The following is a 15,666-nucleotide window of genomic DNA, read 5'->3' as shown; positions in this document are numbered from 1 at the left end:
ATGGTTGAGTCACACTTGCCTACACATTTCTGCTAGAGATGGGTGGCTGTGAACCCTGAAGTGTGCAAGCTGACCTGAGGTCCTGCAGCACTGAATGAGGGTTGGAACTTCTAACACCATTAAGAAGGATCATGAATATTGTCTGAAAGACTGCCTTTGTGTGTTGGGTATTTTAGTGCCGGTCAGCGCTTCAGTCTTGTTGGGGCTTGAGTCCTGTATCATTCTGTGTTTCAGGTGTAACCTGGCCTCCCTGCTTACTATTGCACTGCATGGGAAACTGGAGTATTACACCAGCATCATGAAGGACCTCTTGGTGGATCTAATAGATGCTTCAGCTTCCAAAAACCCCAAGCTTATGCTGAGGAGGACAGAATCTGTGGTGGAGAAGATGCTCACCAACTGGATGTCCATCTGCATGTACAGCTATCTCAGAGTAAGAGAACCAGTCCTGCTGTGGTGGGAGCAGGGAGGAGGGATGCAGGGGGTAGCGTAGGACCTGACACTTGCTAGCAGTGCCACTCAAATGGTCACTAACACTTGGCAAACTGAATGATTCACGTGTAGGAAAGCAACCTGAAGTTCAGTTGTTTCTCCAGTTCTGCCCAGGATTTTGGTGAGCTTAGTCTTCATGGTAGCCAGAGCATGGATCAGCATTTTCACTGTGCTTGAGAAGAGCCATAGGGGACTGAAAAATAAGCAGAGTGGCTGGAGGTTTTGGGGCCCACATGGTTTTGTGCTGTTTCTGTGGCCAGTCAGTGTGTCTGCCTCAGGAGGCTCAGAAGGGCCGAGGGCACCACGGCAGGGGCTGCTCTGTGTCAGTGCCCACTGGTGTGTGGGGCCTCTGATGCAGAGGCATCCTCGTGGTTCTGCACAGATCTGAGCAGGAGAGCTGGGGTGTCTGTCCCAGAAGGCTGAGGTCTTCTCTCGGTAATGAGCAGGAAAATGTTTGGCATCTCAGAGCCATCAGCAGTCCATCTGCTCAGTGCTTTATCTCCAACATTTGCCAGTTCTGTTTGGAATTCCCCAGAAGAATTGAGCAATAACTTAATTGATTCCACAGCAGTTAATTGGAGGATACCCCATTATGCCCACGGGAAGAGCCTTGAAAAAGCCTTTGAAAAAAAATCCCTTTTCCCAAAGTGTTGTCTGCATCCACAGAAGCGGTTCTGTATTGTCTGCATACATATTGTGATGTCTTCTTATCCCAGATGATCACTTTTTGTCCTAAAGCCTAAAGGTTTTGTAGTTCATAATCTTTCATTCTAGCTGACACAGTTAGCCAGTCTAATAAAAGAAGAGTTACAGGAGTGGATGAGGATGACTGTGCCAGTGTAGCCCAGCTACCCACCCTGTAAGGATAGGAAAGAGAAAATTAGTAAATTTTTTTTTAGTCTTCAGATTTTGTGCCTGTAGTTAACCACTGGAGAAAAAAAAGTGCTGATTTTCCCTTTTGGGGAGGGGAGACCACATGTGAGGCATCTGATCCAGCTCCAGCTTGTGCTAAAAATGGACATTGTGCAAGAAGGCTTTCTCAGGGAAAAAAGAAAAAGAGGAAAGCGGAGCCTTATCACATGGGCCTGAAGGCTTGAGCACATTACACGGCTCACTAATGGAGAGGAGCTCCACATGCAGGCTGGGCTGGGGCCGGGGGGCTGTGGCCATGCCCGGGGGGCTGTGGCCGTCCCCAGAGCTGGGCAGTGCTGCTGTGAGCTGTGAGCTGGCTTCCCCCAGCCCGCAGAGCGAGGATGAGAACAGAGTATGGTGGGAGCAGGGCTGTGAGGTCCTGTGAGGTGACCGGGTCCTTTGCAGAGCTGCTGGGCTGCTGGCTGAATGTGCATTTTCATCCACCTGCAGCAGGTTCTTGGCAGGGGCTAAGGCTACACACTGTGTTGGCAGTCCCCTCCGGGGCTCCCATGTCCAGCCTGAAGCCATGGCACTGCAGAGCGCTGCTGCAGCCTCCTTCCCATCTCTGAAAGCAAATGCACAATCAAGTTGATTTCCAGGAGACTCTGAGATCTCACACGCTCCACAGTGAGGGTGGGATCAGAGGGGACACTGAGCTGCTCCTGAAATACAAAAAGGGAAAATAATTGATCAGACAGGAGTGTCTGGAGAGAAAGTTTATCCCAGGTGACACAAGCCCAGCTGTGCAAAGGGACAGGAGCTTGATCCAGATCAGCAGAGCTGGCATCTTCCCCACCACACAAATGAGGATGGAGCTGCTATGGTGGAACAGACAGCACCTCCTTCCACACGGCTGGTGTCAGCTCAGGGCTGTGATGTAAATGGCAGTGATAGCCAAAGGCCTCCCATGTGCCTTGTGTTCCTAAGGATCAAACTCTGCTGCCTTCAGAGAGGCATTTCTTGGTTAAAAAGAAGGCTTGCCTGCCTGTAGCTCTGCTCTGTCAGACATGTGATGATGGGCCTGGTTTTCATTCCTGAATTATCCCCATTAATCACAATGTCTATTTGAAACAGCTGCTGTGAAAGTCCCCGCCGTTGTGCAGTGGAAAAATTCCAAGTGCTTGTATTTTCCCTTGTAAGTCAACGCTACATGCTCAAAACATTTGTTTCGCATTAATGCTCTGCCTAACAGCCCGTCCATTTGTGTTTTGGGGGAAAATGATTTGAAGGAGCTGTCTTCAGCTGGGAAAGAGCTGCTGGCCACAGGCATTCGTGCCTGCACATGTGGAGGGCACCTGAAGGCGGTGGAGTCCACTGGCAGGGCTGGCTCAGTGTGGGAGGGGTTGGGATGGGCTGGCAGGGGCTTGCTGCGAGGCACGGGGGCTCAGAGGAGACTTGCAGCATTTGCACAATCAATGCAGAACTCTGTGGCTGCAGAACTGAGTGAGAATTGTAGATGAAATGGTCCACGTCTCTACTTTGTGCTACAGTTTTGGTGGAAAAAGCTTTAAAAGAAAGCCTTCTCCATGAGCTACCATGGTACCATTGTGCCTGGCTCCTAACAGGGTTGGGGAGTTAAAGGAAAAGTAGGAATTTGGCTTTTATGTCTGGGTCCAAGCTTACCCAAGTTTTGCATGTGGGATGGAGGTTTTTCATTTCACAGAATGCAAACAGATAATTGTCCCAAATTTAGCAGGCGCTTGTGATAAGCAGCTGTTTTCTGTGCTGTTCCTACCCTAGGCTCACCAAAACATTTTGGAAATGGCTGTAGTGTGTTCCTGGGAGGACATCTATAATAACTTGTCAGAGATGTGTTAATAGGGCAGCAGCATGTGAATCCAGTCTGTGCTCTAAACCTTTTTGTTTTCCCAAGCATATAAAACCGAAGCCCTCCCACGCTCCGTGTGCGTGGAACAGTTCAAGTCCTGCCAGCCTGAACTGTGCTTCCCATTACTGCAGTTATTTCAGTGCCCTGGGTGGCTTTAAGGGCCCATAACAGTTCAGTCAAAAATGAAAATGAAGTCTCATTAAAATACATTCACAATAGGAGGAAAAAAAGGCCCCAGACTGTGTTTTTTTAAGTATTTTTTTGTCCTGAATCAGCACTGATCTCTTCTGGTTAAACTTCCTTTCTCCTAACTAGCCAAGTCCAAAGACAGTTTTGATTCCTTTCCAGATGAGTTTTCCGAACAATGCTGGAGGTTTCACAAGTTTGCCATTTTATCTCTAGTCCCTGACTGCCAGCCCTTCTTTTCCCGCTTTGAAATTTGCTGTCTGATTAGCACTTTTGCAGATTTCCCTAACATCCCACGGTTCCTGAGCCTGAAAGCCAAAAAGCCAAACCGAAATAGCATCTCAGCGGTGTAGCGCTGTGTGCAGTGGAGCCATGTCCCCTGTGGGGACATTTGGCCCGGGCCAGTGCTGCCCGTGCACCCTGCAGTGGCTGCAGTGACCCCCAGCCCCACGGCTTCCAGGGCAGCCTCGTGTGAGCAGGAGGGTGCCCCAGGGCCAGCCTGACCCACGCAGCCCATGCTCATTTCAACCCATAACAGCTCCCATATCAGCAGGACTCGCCCTTTTTAAGGTTTCTGGAGACTGCAGTCTCCCTATGGCTGGAGCTGCCCATGGCAGGGATGGGAAGGCTCCAGAGCCCAGCCTTGAGTTTAGCCTCAGGTTTGTCCCTGCTCACATGGGACACAAACAGGGTTCCTGTTGGTAGCATGGCCAGTGTCAGAGACTGATGATCCCATCTGCAGGGCCAGCCAGTGGTGCCTGCAATTTGCAGTATGAGGGCAGTGGTACTGCAGCCCGAGGAGGTCTCCATGTCAGTGTTGTCCCCTTGTTATATCTTGCTTCTGCCTTTGTCTGCAAAATGAACTCTTTGTCTTCTGCACATTCTTCACTCCTTGTGATGCTCAGCTTCTCCACTTCCTGACTCCACACCTTCCTCTACATTCTCAAAGCCATGCCTTCCTGCATTCCAGCACCCACAGCCCTGCTCTGAGCCCATTTTGTGCTGCCTGCTCACAGGAGCATTGCAGGAATCATTAAACCCCTGCAGCAGACCCAGAGAGCTTCCCAGTATTCATGAAGTTATCCTTGACAAGGAAGTGAGTGCCCTGCTGGCACAGACGGCGTGTGCCCACTGACAGCCCTGCTGTATCACCCTATCATCAACCGCACCAAATGCAGCGCATCCAAATTGACATCGAACTAATTGCTTTAGCAATTAGCAATTTTATAGGGCAATTAGAATAAAAGAATCACCAAGTTTTAATTAAGAAGCAGATTGAACAGGATTTAGCAGTTCCTAGCTGAGAAATATCAAAACCGTGGGGTATCTGTTGTCTTGAGCAGGCTCTCAGATGGCAGGCCTGTGTGTGCAGGGGGGAGGCTCAGAATGCATAAATGTGCAGAATTTGCACTTGCCTCTTTGGAAGAAAATCGAATGTGAGCGTTAGGGAGAATGGGATGTACTCTAACACTGAAGAGTTCCTTAAGAAAATAGCTTGTGTTTCCCTCGCACATCAGTGCGGCAGGCAGAAGTGGCTTAGAAATTTGGCATTAAACTGCGTAGCTGAATCACATCAGAAATAGATGCTCCCTGTTATATTTTTCGTTCTTGCTGCAGGAGTGCCGCAGTTCACCTCTCTCCCATGAACTTAGGTTTGATGAATGTAAAGAGTTAAATGGTGTGTTTGCCTGCTGTCACATGGGAACAGCTTGTTGACCTTGATCCTCTGTTTTGCTGTGATGAGGGCTCTGCTGTGGTATGAGAAGTATGAACGCTGGTTCCCAGAGCCACAGGCCCAGACTGTGGGCTGACTCCCATGGAGTTCAGTTCAAGCCAGGCTGTGCAATGAGGGGTTTGCCTGACATGTTCATTAGAAAGCTGGGTGCCCAGATATCTCTGTTCTTGGATTTTTGTGCGCACCAACCCTGTCTTGTCCTGCTGAGTGCAGCATGTTGTACAGTCTGCACCCTGTCAGATTGCAGGAAGCATCTCTGTAGCACAGTATGCTAGATTCTCCCTGTTCCTGTGTAATTCACATGTAAATTAATGCACATTTGCATTTTGCTGAGTATTATGTGTGCATGTTCCTGCTCAGCACAGCCATGTATATGCCCCTGCCTTCTGAGCAGCACCCCAGCTCTGCCCCTGAGACAGCACGGGCTGGCACAGCCCTCGGTGGCATTCCACAGCTCCGGTGCTTGCTGCAGAACTTGGATGGGGTGTGTTGATGCTGACAGCTACAGCATCCCCAAAAACGGCCTGCGGCTGTTGTTGGCTGTTGTGTCCTGTTCCCCATCTGCGCTGTCATGTTGCCACAAGTCTGAAAACTTCTGAGCAGCCTCAGAGAGAGGCAAGTGGGAGCTGGGGGGCAGTGGCGCCCAGCAGGTGTTTGCAGCACCTGGGGTGGACTCGTTCCTGCTCCCTGGTATGCAGAGACACCTTCACTGTCCGCACAGAGCCTGTCCCTGCTGTGTTGCTGATGGACCTGTCACAACCAGGTCCAGTTTGCTGACTTGGTCTTCTTTCCTTTCCCCAGGAGACAGTTGGAGAGCCCTTCTTCCTGCTGATCTGTGCCATCAAACAACAGATTAACAAGGGTTCCATCGATGCCATTACAGGGAAGGCCAGGTACACCCTCAACGAGGAGTGGCTGCTGAGGGAGAACATAGAGGCAAAGCCGAGGGTGAGTAGCCATGTGCTGGGGCTTCCCCAGAGCTGGAGTGAGAGGGAGATGCCATGCTCCCAGCGTTTAGGTCTGCACATCTGCTGAGAGGAGGACCCACCCAGACAAAAAGAGGAGAGGGTTTCTTATAGAAAGAGTTGCTCTCCTTGCCCTGCAGCATTGGGCTGCAACTGAGGCAGTAGCTGTGCCTCCCTGGTCTCCAAGCAGGTGTCTGTGGCAGCCTGTAGGCCCTCACAGCTGCCTGTCTTGCTGTCCAGGAGCTCTCAAGGGCTCCCTGCACTGCAGCAAACCCATCCTGCAGCAGGCTTAGCACTGGTTAAGCATGGATCCCGTTGCATCAAGCAGAGGCTGAGCAATGAGCTTTGGTGGTCCTGTTAATCACCAGTTGGAGCCAAGCAACTGAGGACACGGCTGGTAATGGGGGCTGACCCTTCCTCCTGCCTGTGGTGGTCAAACCCCATTACCAAGACAACACGAGAGGGGTCTGCTCTGTTGCTCCCTGAGTTCTCCCACCTTGGTCAGCAGAGCCCTCAGTCCCTGAGGCTGTACATCAGTGCTTCTCATGCTGTAAAGCATCAATGGCCACATTAGTTCAGCCTGATTTCCATCAGCATGGGGCCCAGGGCACACCAACCAGAGCTGTGCAGACACCACAGGTTCCAAGCATTCTTGGGAGAGCCAGGCAGATTGTTCCTAACACAGCCTCTCCCTGCAGAACCTCAATGTCTCCTTCCAAGGCTGTGGGATGGACTCCCTGAGTGTCAGAGCCATGGACACAGACACACTGAGTCAAGTGAAAGAGAAAATTCTGGAGGCCTTCTGCAAGAACGTCCCCTACTCGCAGTGGCCAAGGGTGGAAGACGTTGACCTCGGTAAGGACCAGGTGTAGGGCGCCAGCCGCTCTGTAAAAACAGATGAAGCACCTATAGTTGTGCAGCAGCTGTTGGTGCCTGTCAGAGCAGTGGGTGAAGCAGCATGGACAGGAGGACAGACACCAGGGCAGCCATGCAGTCCCAGACCCCCTTGCCCTGCCTCCTTCGGGCTGGGGTCTCACTTCTCCCCTCTCTGTGTTCAGAGTGGTTTGCCACCAGCACCGACAGCTACATCCTGCGGGACCTCGATGACACCTCGGTGGTGGAGGACGGCAGGAAGAAACTCAACACGCTGGCACATTACAAGGTAAAGCCAGACCCCTCAGGGGAGCCCTGCCTCCCCGGGGCCTGCCTGGCCTCCAGGGCGAGCTGCGGTTCCCCTCCAAAACGGGTTCATCAGGAGCAAGCAGAGAGGTTGCCATAGCTCCGTGAGAGCTTCCAGGGAATAGACATCTGCCCTGGCGAGAATCTCGTTAATATTGCAACACACAGAAACTAATTAACACTCTTCATGCAAAACAAGTTATTACTGACAACAGAAAGAGGGGGGGGAAAAGCTCTTATTCCCAAGGGCCACCAGCCTGGCTGATTAGTATCACTGTGCTCTTGATCCGCACTCCTGCTGAAATTGCAGCTACAACTGTCACTGCCTGAGAGCAGGGGCTAGGGATACCATCGAGGAAGTGAGGCCAAAAATATGAGGAAACATGGTGAATCAGATTGTTTTCTTGACTGTTTTTCTGTTTAAAATTAAATGAAACCAGAAATACTTAACGATTTTCATATTCCCTGGTATGCCTGGAAGCATAATCCTCCCTGGTGTGTAGCCGTGCCTGGAAAACAGAAGTGGAGCTGAGTGCTGATGGCGTGGTTATCGGGGCAGCAGCCGTGCCGCTGGCACGCTGCCCCCAGCACAGCGACTGCGCCAGCCCCAGGCTGCCACCACCCCTTCTCCCCTTTGGGGAATGGCAAACCAGCCCCTGCACAGCCAAACTCTCCTTCCTTTCCAAATTACCTGGTGTCGACATCCAAAAATGTACCTTAGATACATGTATTTGCCCAATTCCCATCAGGTTTGAGAACCTCACTGTCTTGTAATTGTATTGAAAATTCCCTTTCCACATAATGAGGGACAGAGGCAGAGCAAGGCAGGTTCAGAGGATGTTTGTGGCAGAACTATGATTGCACCAGCATCCCCCAGCTCCTGGGATGTCCACAGGACCAGGGAGGCACTGATAAGGCCCCTATCATCAATGTGTGCTCTTCCCTTCCTGCACAGATCCCTGAAGGGGCATCCCTGGCCATGAGTTTGACAGACAAGAAGGACACCACGCTGAGCAGAGGTAACATCTCACTCTTCTTCCCTGCTGCTGATGACTGGGCAGGAATGCTTACATTGTCAGGGTGGTCTCTGGCTGGGGATAGTGGAAGACACTGCCAGCCCCCGTTCCTGGGTGCTGGGGATGCGGTGGCTCTAAACGTGTGCTATCCAATCTCCTCCCTCTGCCTCATGGTGCTCTCCCAGCCCTCAAGGTGTTTGCACCTTTCCATCTCACACCCTCACTGGGAGCTGGCATCCAATCTGCGCTGACAGAGTGAGAAAAAGGAAGAATCTGAAATCACTTGGTTGAAAAAGTCCTCTCCCTCCCAGTTACATATATTCAGTCCTTTGCCAGTGCATTTCTAGGTTTCAGGCTGTGCTGAATGAAAACAGAACAAGTGAGACAAAAATCCACATTAAACAAGGAATTTCAAACCCTGTTTCCAGGCTGCCTCCAGAGAGCCTGGCTCTCCAGGAGTCCTTTGTCTGCTGTGGCAAGGAGCTGCCCTGGTGCTGAGGCTCGGAATAATCCTGGGAGTGTGGGGCACAGCAGGGCACAGCAGGGCTTCACAGTGCAGGAGTGGCCCTGTGCTCACCCTGCTCTCATGCCCTCTTGAGTCTCTCTTAAAATATCCCTCAGGTCCCCCTTAACGTATCTCCTAGGGGACTTTGTCACAAGCCTGATAATGCCATAAACAACCCCAAAACAAGGAGAAACGGTGAGATCACTTGTGGTTGATAACACCAACTTGGTGTTGGGATTCTTGGGGTTCAGATGCCTCTTGACATGGAGGTCACCAGTGTAGGTGGATTTCAGTTTGGGGCCCCCTGACTGAGCCACTGTGTCTCTCTTCTTTTTCACAGTGAAGGATTTGGACACTGAAAAGTACTTCCACTTGGTAAGTATTCCTCTCCTGGCTGCAGAGATGATGGCTGCATGTGGGGGCTGCTGATATTAACTTAAATTATTTCTGTGGTCTGTAGTGCAAGATGTGATGAACAAGCTGCATCAGGGCTCATTAGTTCTCTTCAGCAGGGTTCAAAGCGGCGCAGAAAGGTGATCTGTAGATAAGCTTTATCTGTAGATAGACTGAGGGACATGATAAAGAATTACTGGGATGGCAGAGAAGTTGCTGTGTCCGATGGAGCTGCTGGCAGCACAGAGAGCTCAGGGGCGAGGTCAGAGCGTGGCACAGTGTCGGTGGTGGCGTCCTGACACCTCGGCTGTCACCTGCCGGGAGCTCCTGGCATCCTGCCTGCTTCCTGGGCTCAGCAGGCCCGTGGGCTCCTGCTGCTGCACCGTGCTGGAAGTGCCAAGTGCTAAATGCTGCTAAAAGCTGTTATGAAAAAAGGTGTCATGGACAACAACAATATTTTATAGCCTGGTTTGAGGCTTTTTTTTCTCTGCAAGCATTTCCATGCTCAAGTAGAAGCACACATGCACACACACACATGCAGAGCAAGGAGGGAGAAGGGATGGGAAGCCAACTGTTCACATGTGAAACAATGCCAAGATGGATGTCAGTTGCTTGCTTCGTCATTATAGAGAATAATTCACTGACCTAACCAGTGGAATATTCATTTTTGTTTTGAAAAAGCCAGCATCCCTACATACTGTGCTTTTTCCAAATCCAAGCAAAGCTGGTTTCTGCAGAAGCTGGGAGCCCAAGGTGCAGTGCAGCCCAGGGGGGCAAACAGGCCAGCATGCAGAGGAAAATGGATGGGTTAATTTCCTTCATCTAGGGTGAGAGAGGCAATAAAGAGCACTGGAGAAACAAATGTCATAAAAATTAGTATTATGGATCACTTTTTTTAAGCCATATAAGGGTGTGTTTATAAAGCAGTACCTGCTTTTTAATTGAATTTTATATGCGGTTGAAATTCTATGCTGGAAGGAAAATTTAGTGGGATGCTTTCAGGGAAGAGGGCTCTGACCATGTGCTTTATCTGGAACCAGGTTCTCCCAACTGACGAGTCAGTGGAACATAAGAAGTCCCACAGACAGAGCCATAGGAAGAAGGTTCTTCCAGAGATCTACCTGACACGGCTGCTCTCCACCAAGGTAGGAGCTGGGCCGCCCCCGTTCTTGGCAGGTGGGATTGTCTGTGGTCTGTAGGGAGAAGCCTGCTCGAGGGAAGGAGCCCTGCAGGGCTGGTTGCTCCCCAGAGGCAGTGGGACCCCTCTCCTGCATGGCTGGAGCATGTTTAGTGGGGCTGTCGGGCTCCTCGGTGTCCCTCCAGCTTCCCAGTGCATCCTTGCTGCTGTGTGATGCCCCACAGGATCTCCCTGCAATGGACTGGCGTCTGTGCAGACTAAAGGGATTCTGGCTGCCTCAGGGCGTGAGATGCATAACTGAGACCTGAGGCCATCTCCCCAGAAAGAGATGCTGCTGGGACAGGAGATGGAGAGGCTCAGCTGTGGGAGCAGGAGAAATGTCTGTGTGATCTGAGGTCAGATCTGACCCATCTTTAATCCCAGCATGGTGCCTCACTGAAGCAAAGATTACAGGGATGGCCAGCAGTCTCTAGTCTTCTCTGTCTGAGGTGTACAGACCAAGCACAGATGTGAGATCCCAGCAGTAAGAAAGAAAATCTCGATGCCAAAAGAAATTAACCCTAAATGCAAATTTATCATATCACTATCCACAAACAAACTGTTCCCTCCCTGCTTCAGCATCCCCTCTCTCTTCTGACTTATCCAACTGGCAGCAAAGGGTTTCCCCTGCTGTGCAGCAGTCCCAGCCCCTCTGCTGTTCTCCTGGGCTGGGTGCTGCTGCTCTCCCCAGGGTCCACTGTGTCCTTGTCCTGCAGGGGACACTCCAGAAGTTCCTGGATGACTTGTTCAAAGCCATTCTCAGTATCCGAGACGATAAACCACCCGTGGCTGTGAAGTATTTCTTTGACTTCCTAGAGGAACAGGCAGAGAAGAGAGGCATCACAGACCCTGACACTCTGCACATCTGGAAGACCAACAGGTTTGGAAAAGGAAATCTTTCTTTTCTTCCTGCCATCTCTTAGGAGCAGCAGCTGCAAAACCCTTGTGTCCTGCACTAATCATTAGATTGCTATAAGTAGAAGAGGGACTTGGAAAACAGGGAGGGTGGCAGAGAGGGCTGTGAAAGATGAAGCCAAACACAGGATTGGAGAGCTTTGAACAAATATGAAGCCCAGGGGAACGGTGAGCTGAAAGAGGAGGCATGGGCAGACAAAGGGCCAAAAGAACTGGCACACAAAAATAATGAAGGGAGAAATAGGATGATGGCAGACAGCAATGGTGTCAGCTGCAAGCACTGGAGACAGAGTCCAAGACCATGTCAGGTCTTAAAAATGTCATGGAAATTTTAAAACCCACATATTTGGATCCTTTTCATTTATTTTTCTGCCTTTCCAGCCCTTTAGTGGCACTTTTCCTGCTTAGGTCTATAACCAGGCTGTCTCCAGGGTGTTCAGGGGACTCCAGGAGCAGGTGCTGGGACAATGGCCTGCTGGTGAGCACCACAGCAGTGGCACCCGATGGAGTGGTGCTGAGGGACACGAGCAGCGGCAATGGGGTGGAGGAGCCAAAGTGAAGGGGAAATAGTGCAGGAAAGAAACCAGAGGATTTAAATGAAGAGAGCAGGGAGCTTGGAGAGAGTGTCAAGAAGAGGCTCAGCAGTTTCGAGATGGTGGAGACAGGAACTGTTTCCAGCCCAATGTGTGAAAACTAAAACCAAATTTTACAGGGAAAGCAGGCATGCAGATGCAACCATTGGGCAACAGATTTGCCTACCCTTTACTACCTTCACTGTCCTGTAGAGCCAAGACTTGGAGCGGTTTTCACCTCTCAGCTGCTGTGGAGGGTAGGAAGGGTGAGCAATAGACTGAAGCTGTGTTGTGGCCAAATCAGCAGTGAAATAACTGGAGAAAATGATGAGAGAACAGAAAAAAAGACAGACGAAATGTGTTTTGTGGGGCTCACTATCAGAACCAGATGATGGGTTAGTGTCAGGAAGGAGGGAAAAGGAGGTGCCACCATTGCTCCAAAGAGCAGCAAGTGGGGAAGCCTGACTCAACAGACCCACACGGGCAAAGCTGCTGGTGCCTCTCTGGGCCTGCAGCTGCTGAAGGAGCAGGGGTGTGTGTGTGCCACATTCTCCAGTCTGAAAAAACATGTGGAGAGTGAACGTGTGTCCCTGCCCCTCTATCAAGGCAGGGGTCTGTACCGGGGGTCATTAAATAGCAGAACCCATCTTCTCAGCTTTCCTCTCTACTACTCCCTTTCTATACACCGTCTTTCCTGCATTTCCACCCCTCTTCCTCTGGTACACAAAAATTCATCTCGTGCGTGTCCCCGGATCCTTCCTTTGCAGCCTACCACTGAGGTTTTGGGTCAACATCCTGAAAAACCCCCAGTTTGTGTTCGACATTGACAAGACAGACCACATCGACGCCTGTCTGTCCGTGATCGCCCAGGCCTTCATCGACGCCTGCTCGCTCTCCGACCTGCAGCTGGGCAAGGTACCTGCAGCGAGGGCTCCTGCCAGGCACCCACGGGCCTGGACCAGCTGGGGGCAGGGCCTGGCAGAGGGCACCAGCCCGCAGTGGCCATGGCCAGCGTGGGGCTGGGCTGGGCTCAGCACACCAGCGCACCAGAGCCTGCTCCAAGCAAGCACAAGGCTGCAGGAGCCGGGTCCATCTCCCACCCTCGGGCCCCACGCACAGTCCCGCGGGGCTGGCTGGCTGGAAGACATCCCATGTGCATTCTCTTTTCTCCCACTGCCTTGGCTGAGCACAGTGCTGACATTTGAAACTTCCTGACATAAAAAAGTTTTATTAAGAAATGCTGTAAATCACCCCCACTGCCCCCCACCCCAGAGGCTGGTGGTGACAGTGTGTGACTTGGGGGACACCCTGCGGTGAGGGGGTGGGCGCTCCACCCCCAGCCCCAGAGCTGCAGGAAGCCTTTGCTGGGAGAGGTTAATGCTGGAGGAAGATCTAATGAGTGCTTGATTTTTTGTTTGTTTGGGTTTTGGTCTTTTTTTTTGCATGTGTTATGAAACACCTACGATTTGTCCTTGTCAAGTGGCAGATGAGGGGAAGAGGGGTCAGCTGGAGTCAGACAACAGATGGAAACACTTCTCTGGAATACAATAGTATAAGTGAATGAATTGTTGAGTAATGTGGGAAGAATAAACCCTCAGCATAAAAATCAGCTTGCATGTACACGCAGTGTATAACTGAGCATTTTCCAGACTGGACTCTTCCCTTGGTTTCAGCACGTTGCTCTTAATACTGCAAATGTGAGAGCAGACTCAGTCCATACATCGACAGTGCACAAGCAGTTAAGAAATCAGTGCCCATCTCTTCATCATAGAGGCAAATCAGATATAAATTAAAAAATAACTTAGAAAAGAGGCAGCATAGTTTTTCTTCCTGTTTCCAAGGGGAAAAAATAATGCTATGAGCAGGCTCTCTGTAAGTTGGCCATAGTCTCACAATGCCTTGTCACTGGGCTGGAAAATAAACTGCTGTGGGATCTGGTGCCCGTTTCCTGTTTCCCCTGCAGCATTAGCCAAGCTACAGATTGCAGCAGCAGATTGGAGTCACCCCAGGCTCCCCTATTCCTGCCTGGCAGAGCCAAGTATGCTGCCCGTGGGCAGAAGCCACCACTCCCTGCCATCAGCAGGTCCTCTCCCCTCTCCACCTGTCAGAGCACTGGGGAGCAGTCCCACCACTGGTGTCGGGATGGCAGGACAGGACGTGGTGATCTCACTCCCTTTGGTGTCCCCAAGCCTGGGGCATTCCCCTTAGGGATGTAACACAGGCTAGTCAGCCAAGTTCATTGCTAGGGTAATGAAATCAGGAGGGCAGGATTGCTTTGAGGTTAAAATTATTCATGCTGTGTTTGCAAGGAGGGCAGCAGGGTTGTGCCTCCACTGGTACAACCCAGTTGTATGGCTGGGAGGTTAAGGCTGCTGTCTTGAAGCTGACATTAATCAAGAGAATTCAGTATTCTCTGTTAATTACTTTACATGCACTCAATTTAGGCCAGGCAGCCTGGATTAGGCAATGCAAAATAAATCAAAGCTACATGAAAAAAATCCAAAAGCAACATTTCAGCTGACAAAGTTCAACTTGTAAGATAGCTTTGTTCTTTAGCTTAAATCAATGTGGCTGCTCAAGAAACCCCCAGCAGAAGACATGCAGAAGCCCTTCCCTTGTTGCCAATTTCCACACACACAGCAGCACAGAGCCCAAGTGTTTGATCTGGCACAGGTGTGCTACCTCACCTGCAGAGCATCCCCTGGCAGTAAGCCATCCCACCTGACCCTGGGCTTTCTTTTAGCCTGTGCTTGCTGCAAATTAAACCACACACCCATCACCCCCTTCTCTGGCATTGAGCTGATGGATGTTCAGCTCATGCAAGGGCAGCAGGATGGGGCTGTGTCTCCACAGGCACATGGTGCCCATCCACAGATCCTTGATGTGTCTGAGCTGTTCTGCCATGAGCTGTTCTGTGCCTTGGTACTCTCCAGCACCACAGTCCTCTCTGGTGACAGCTGGGACCAAAGGCAAAGCTGTTCCCTGCAGCCAGCTGTAGCTGAGGTCCCTATCTGGTGTCAGTGCTTTGCTCTGAACACAGGGTAAGGTTTTCAGCTGGGAGCAACCCAGTGCCTGAGTTCTGTGTCTCGCTCTCACTCTAGGACTCCCCGACCAACAAATTGCTGTATGCCAAGGAGATCCCCGAGTACCGGAAGATAGTGCAGAGATACTACAAGCAAATCCACGACATGCCCCCTCTGAGTGAGCAGGAGATGAACGCCCACCTCGCCGAAGAGTCGCGGGTACGTGGGCAGAGAGGATGGGGTTGAGTTTGCAGGCTCAGTGTCCTGCTGGAGCCTGGCAACAGCAGGGAATGCACATAGGCTGCAATCAGCTACTGCTTAGATGCTGGAAGGAGCACACAAAAAAGGATATTGTGCCTGAAACTTCCGCACACAAACTTCATCTGACCTAATTCCAAGCGTCTTCAATTACTGCCAGAACTGCAGAAAACACCCATGAGTTTGCTTGAGCCTAACTAGCTCTGGCACCACTGGGAATTGAGAGCAAAATTCAGTGCCAAAAAGCCAGGAAGTTTGGACAAGGATTTTTGCAGTCCCACAGCCACCCAGCCAGCTGGCTCCCAGGCACAACTGCCAGGGACAGCCCTGAGTCCCAGGCAGCCAGCCCTGGTACCAGCCTCAAGAGCTGGCAGCCACATTCCAGATCTGAGTCCTGCCAGCTATGCACCACAGGTTCCTCAAAATCAAACCTTCTCGCCAGGGTGTTTTAGCTTTGGGCACCAAGCAGGATTTTTCTGTTGATATTCCACAGCACAGCTGGTGCACTGT

General features: G+C 51.1%; 1 protein-coding gene across 1 annotated transcript in view; it reads left to right on the top strand.

The window, feature by feature from the left end:
- PLXND1 (plexin D1) overlaps positions 1–15,666 on the top strand; it is a 67,477-nt gene that overhangs the window by 48,225 nt on the left and 3,586 nt on the right. The window contains exons 25-34 of the mRNA XM_058812749.1: positions 235–433; positions 5,955–6,101; positions 6,817–6,973; positions 7,177–7,280; positions 8,253–8,316; positions 9,159–9,193; positions 10,252–10,356; positions 11,105–11,268; positions 12,643–12,790; positions 14,977–15,117. Of these exons, the coding sequence (XP_058668732.1) occupies positions 235–433; positions 5,955–6,101; positions 6,817–6,973; positions 7,177–7,280; positions 8,253–8,316; positions 9,159–9,193; positions 10,252–10,356; positions 11,105–11,268; positions 12,643–12,790; positions 14,977–15,117 (1,264 nt within the window). The remainder of the gene's footprint in view (positions 1–234; positions 434–5,954; positions 6,102–6,816; positions 6,974–7,176; positions 7,281–8,252; positions 8,317–9,158; positions 9,194–10,251; positions 10,357–11,104; positions 11,269–12,642; positions 12,791–14,976; positions 15,118–15,666) is intronic.

The sequence above is a fragment of the Ammospiza caudacuta genome, chromosome 12 (genome assembly GCF_027887145.1).
Source record: "Ammospiza caudacuta isolate bAmmCau1 chromosome 12, bAmmCau1.pri, whole genome shotgun sequence".
NCBI classification, from domain to species: domain Eukaryota; kingdom Metazoa; phylum Chordata; class Aves; order Passeriformes; family Passerellidae; genus Ammospiza; species Ammospiza caudacuta.
Note: the sequence above shows the minus strand (reverse complement) of the source record. Positions and strands in the feature narration are given on the sequence as shown.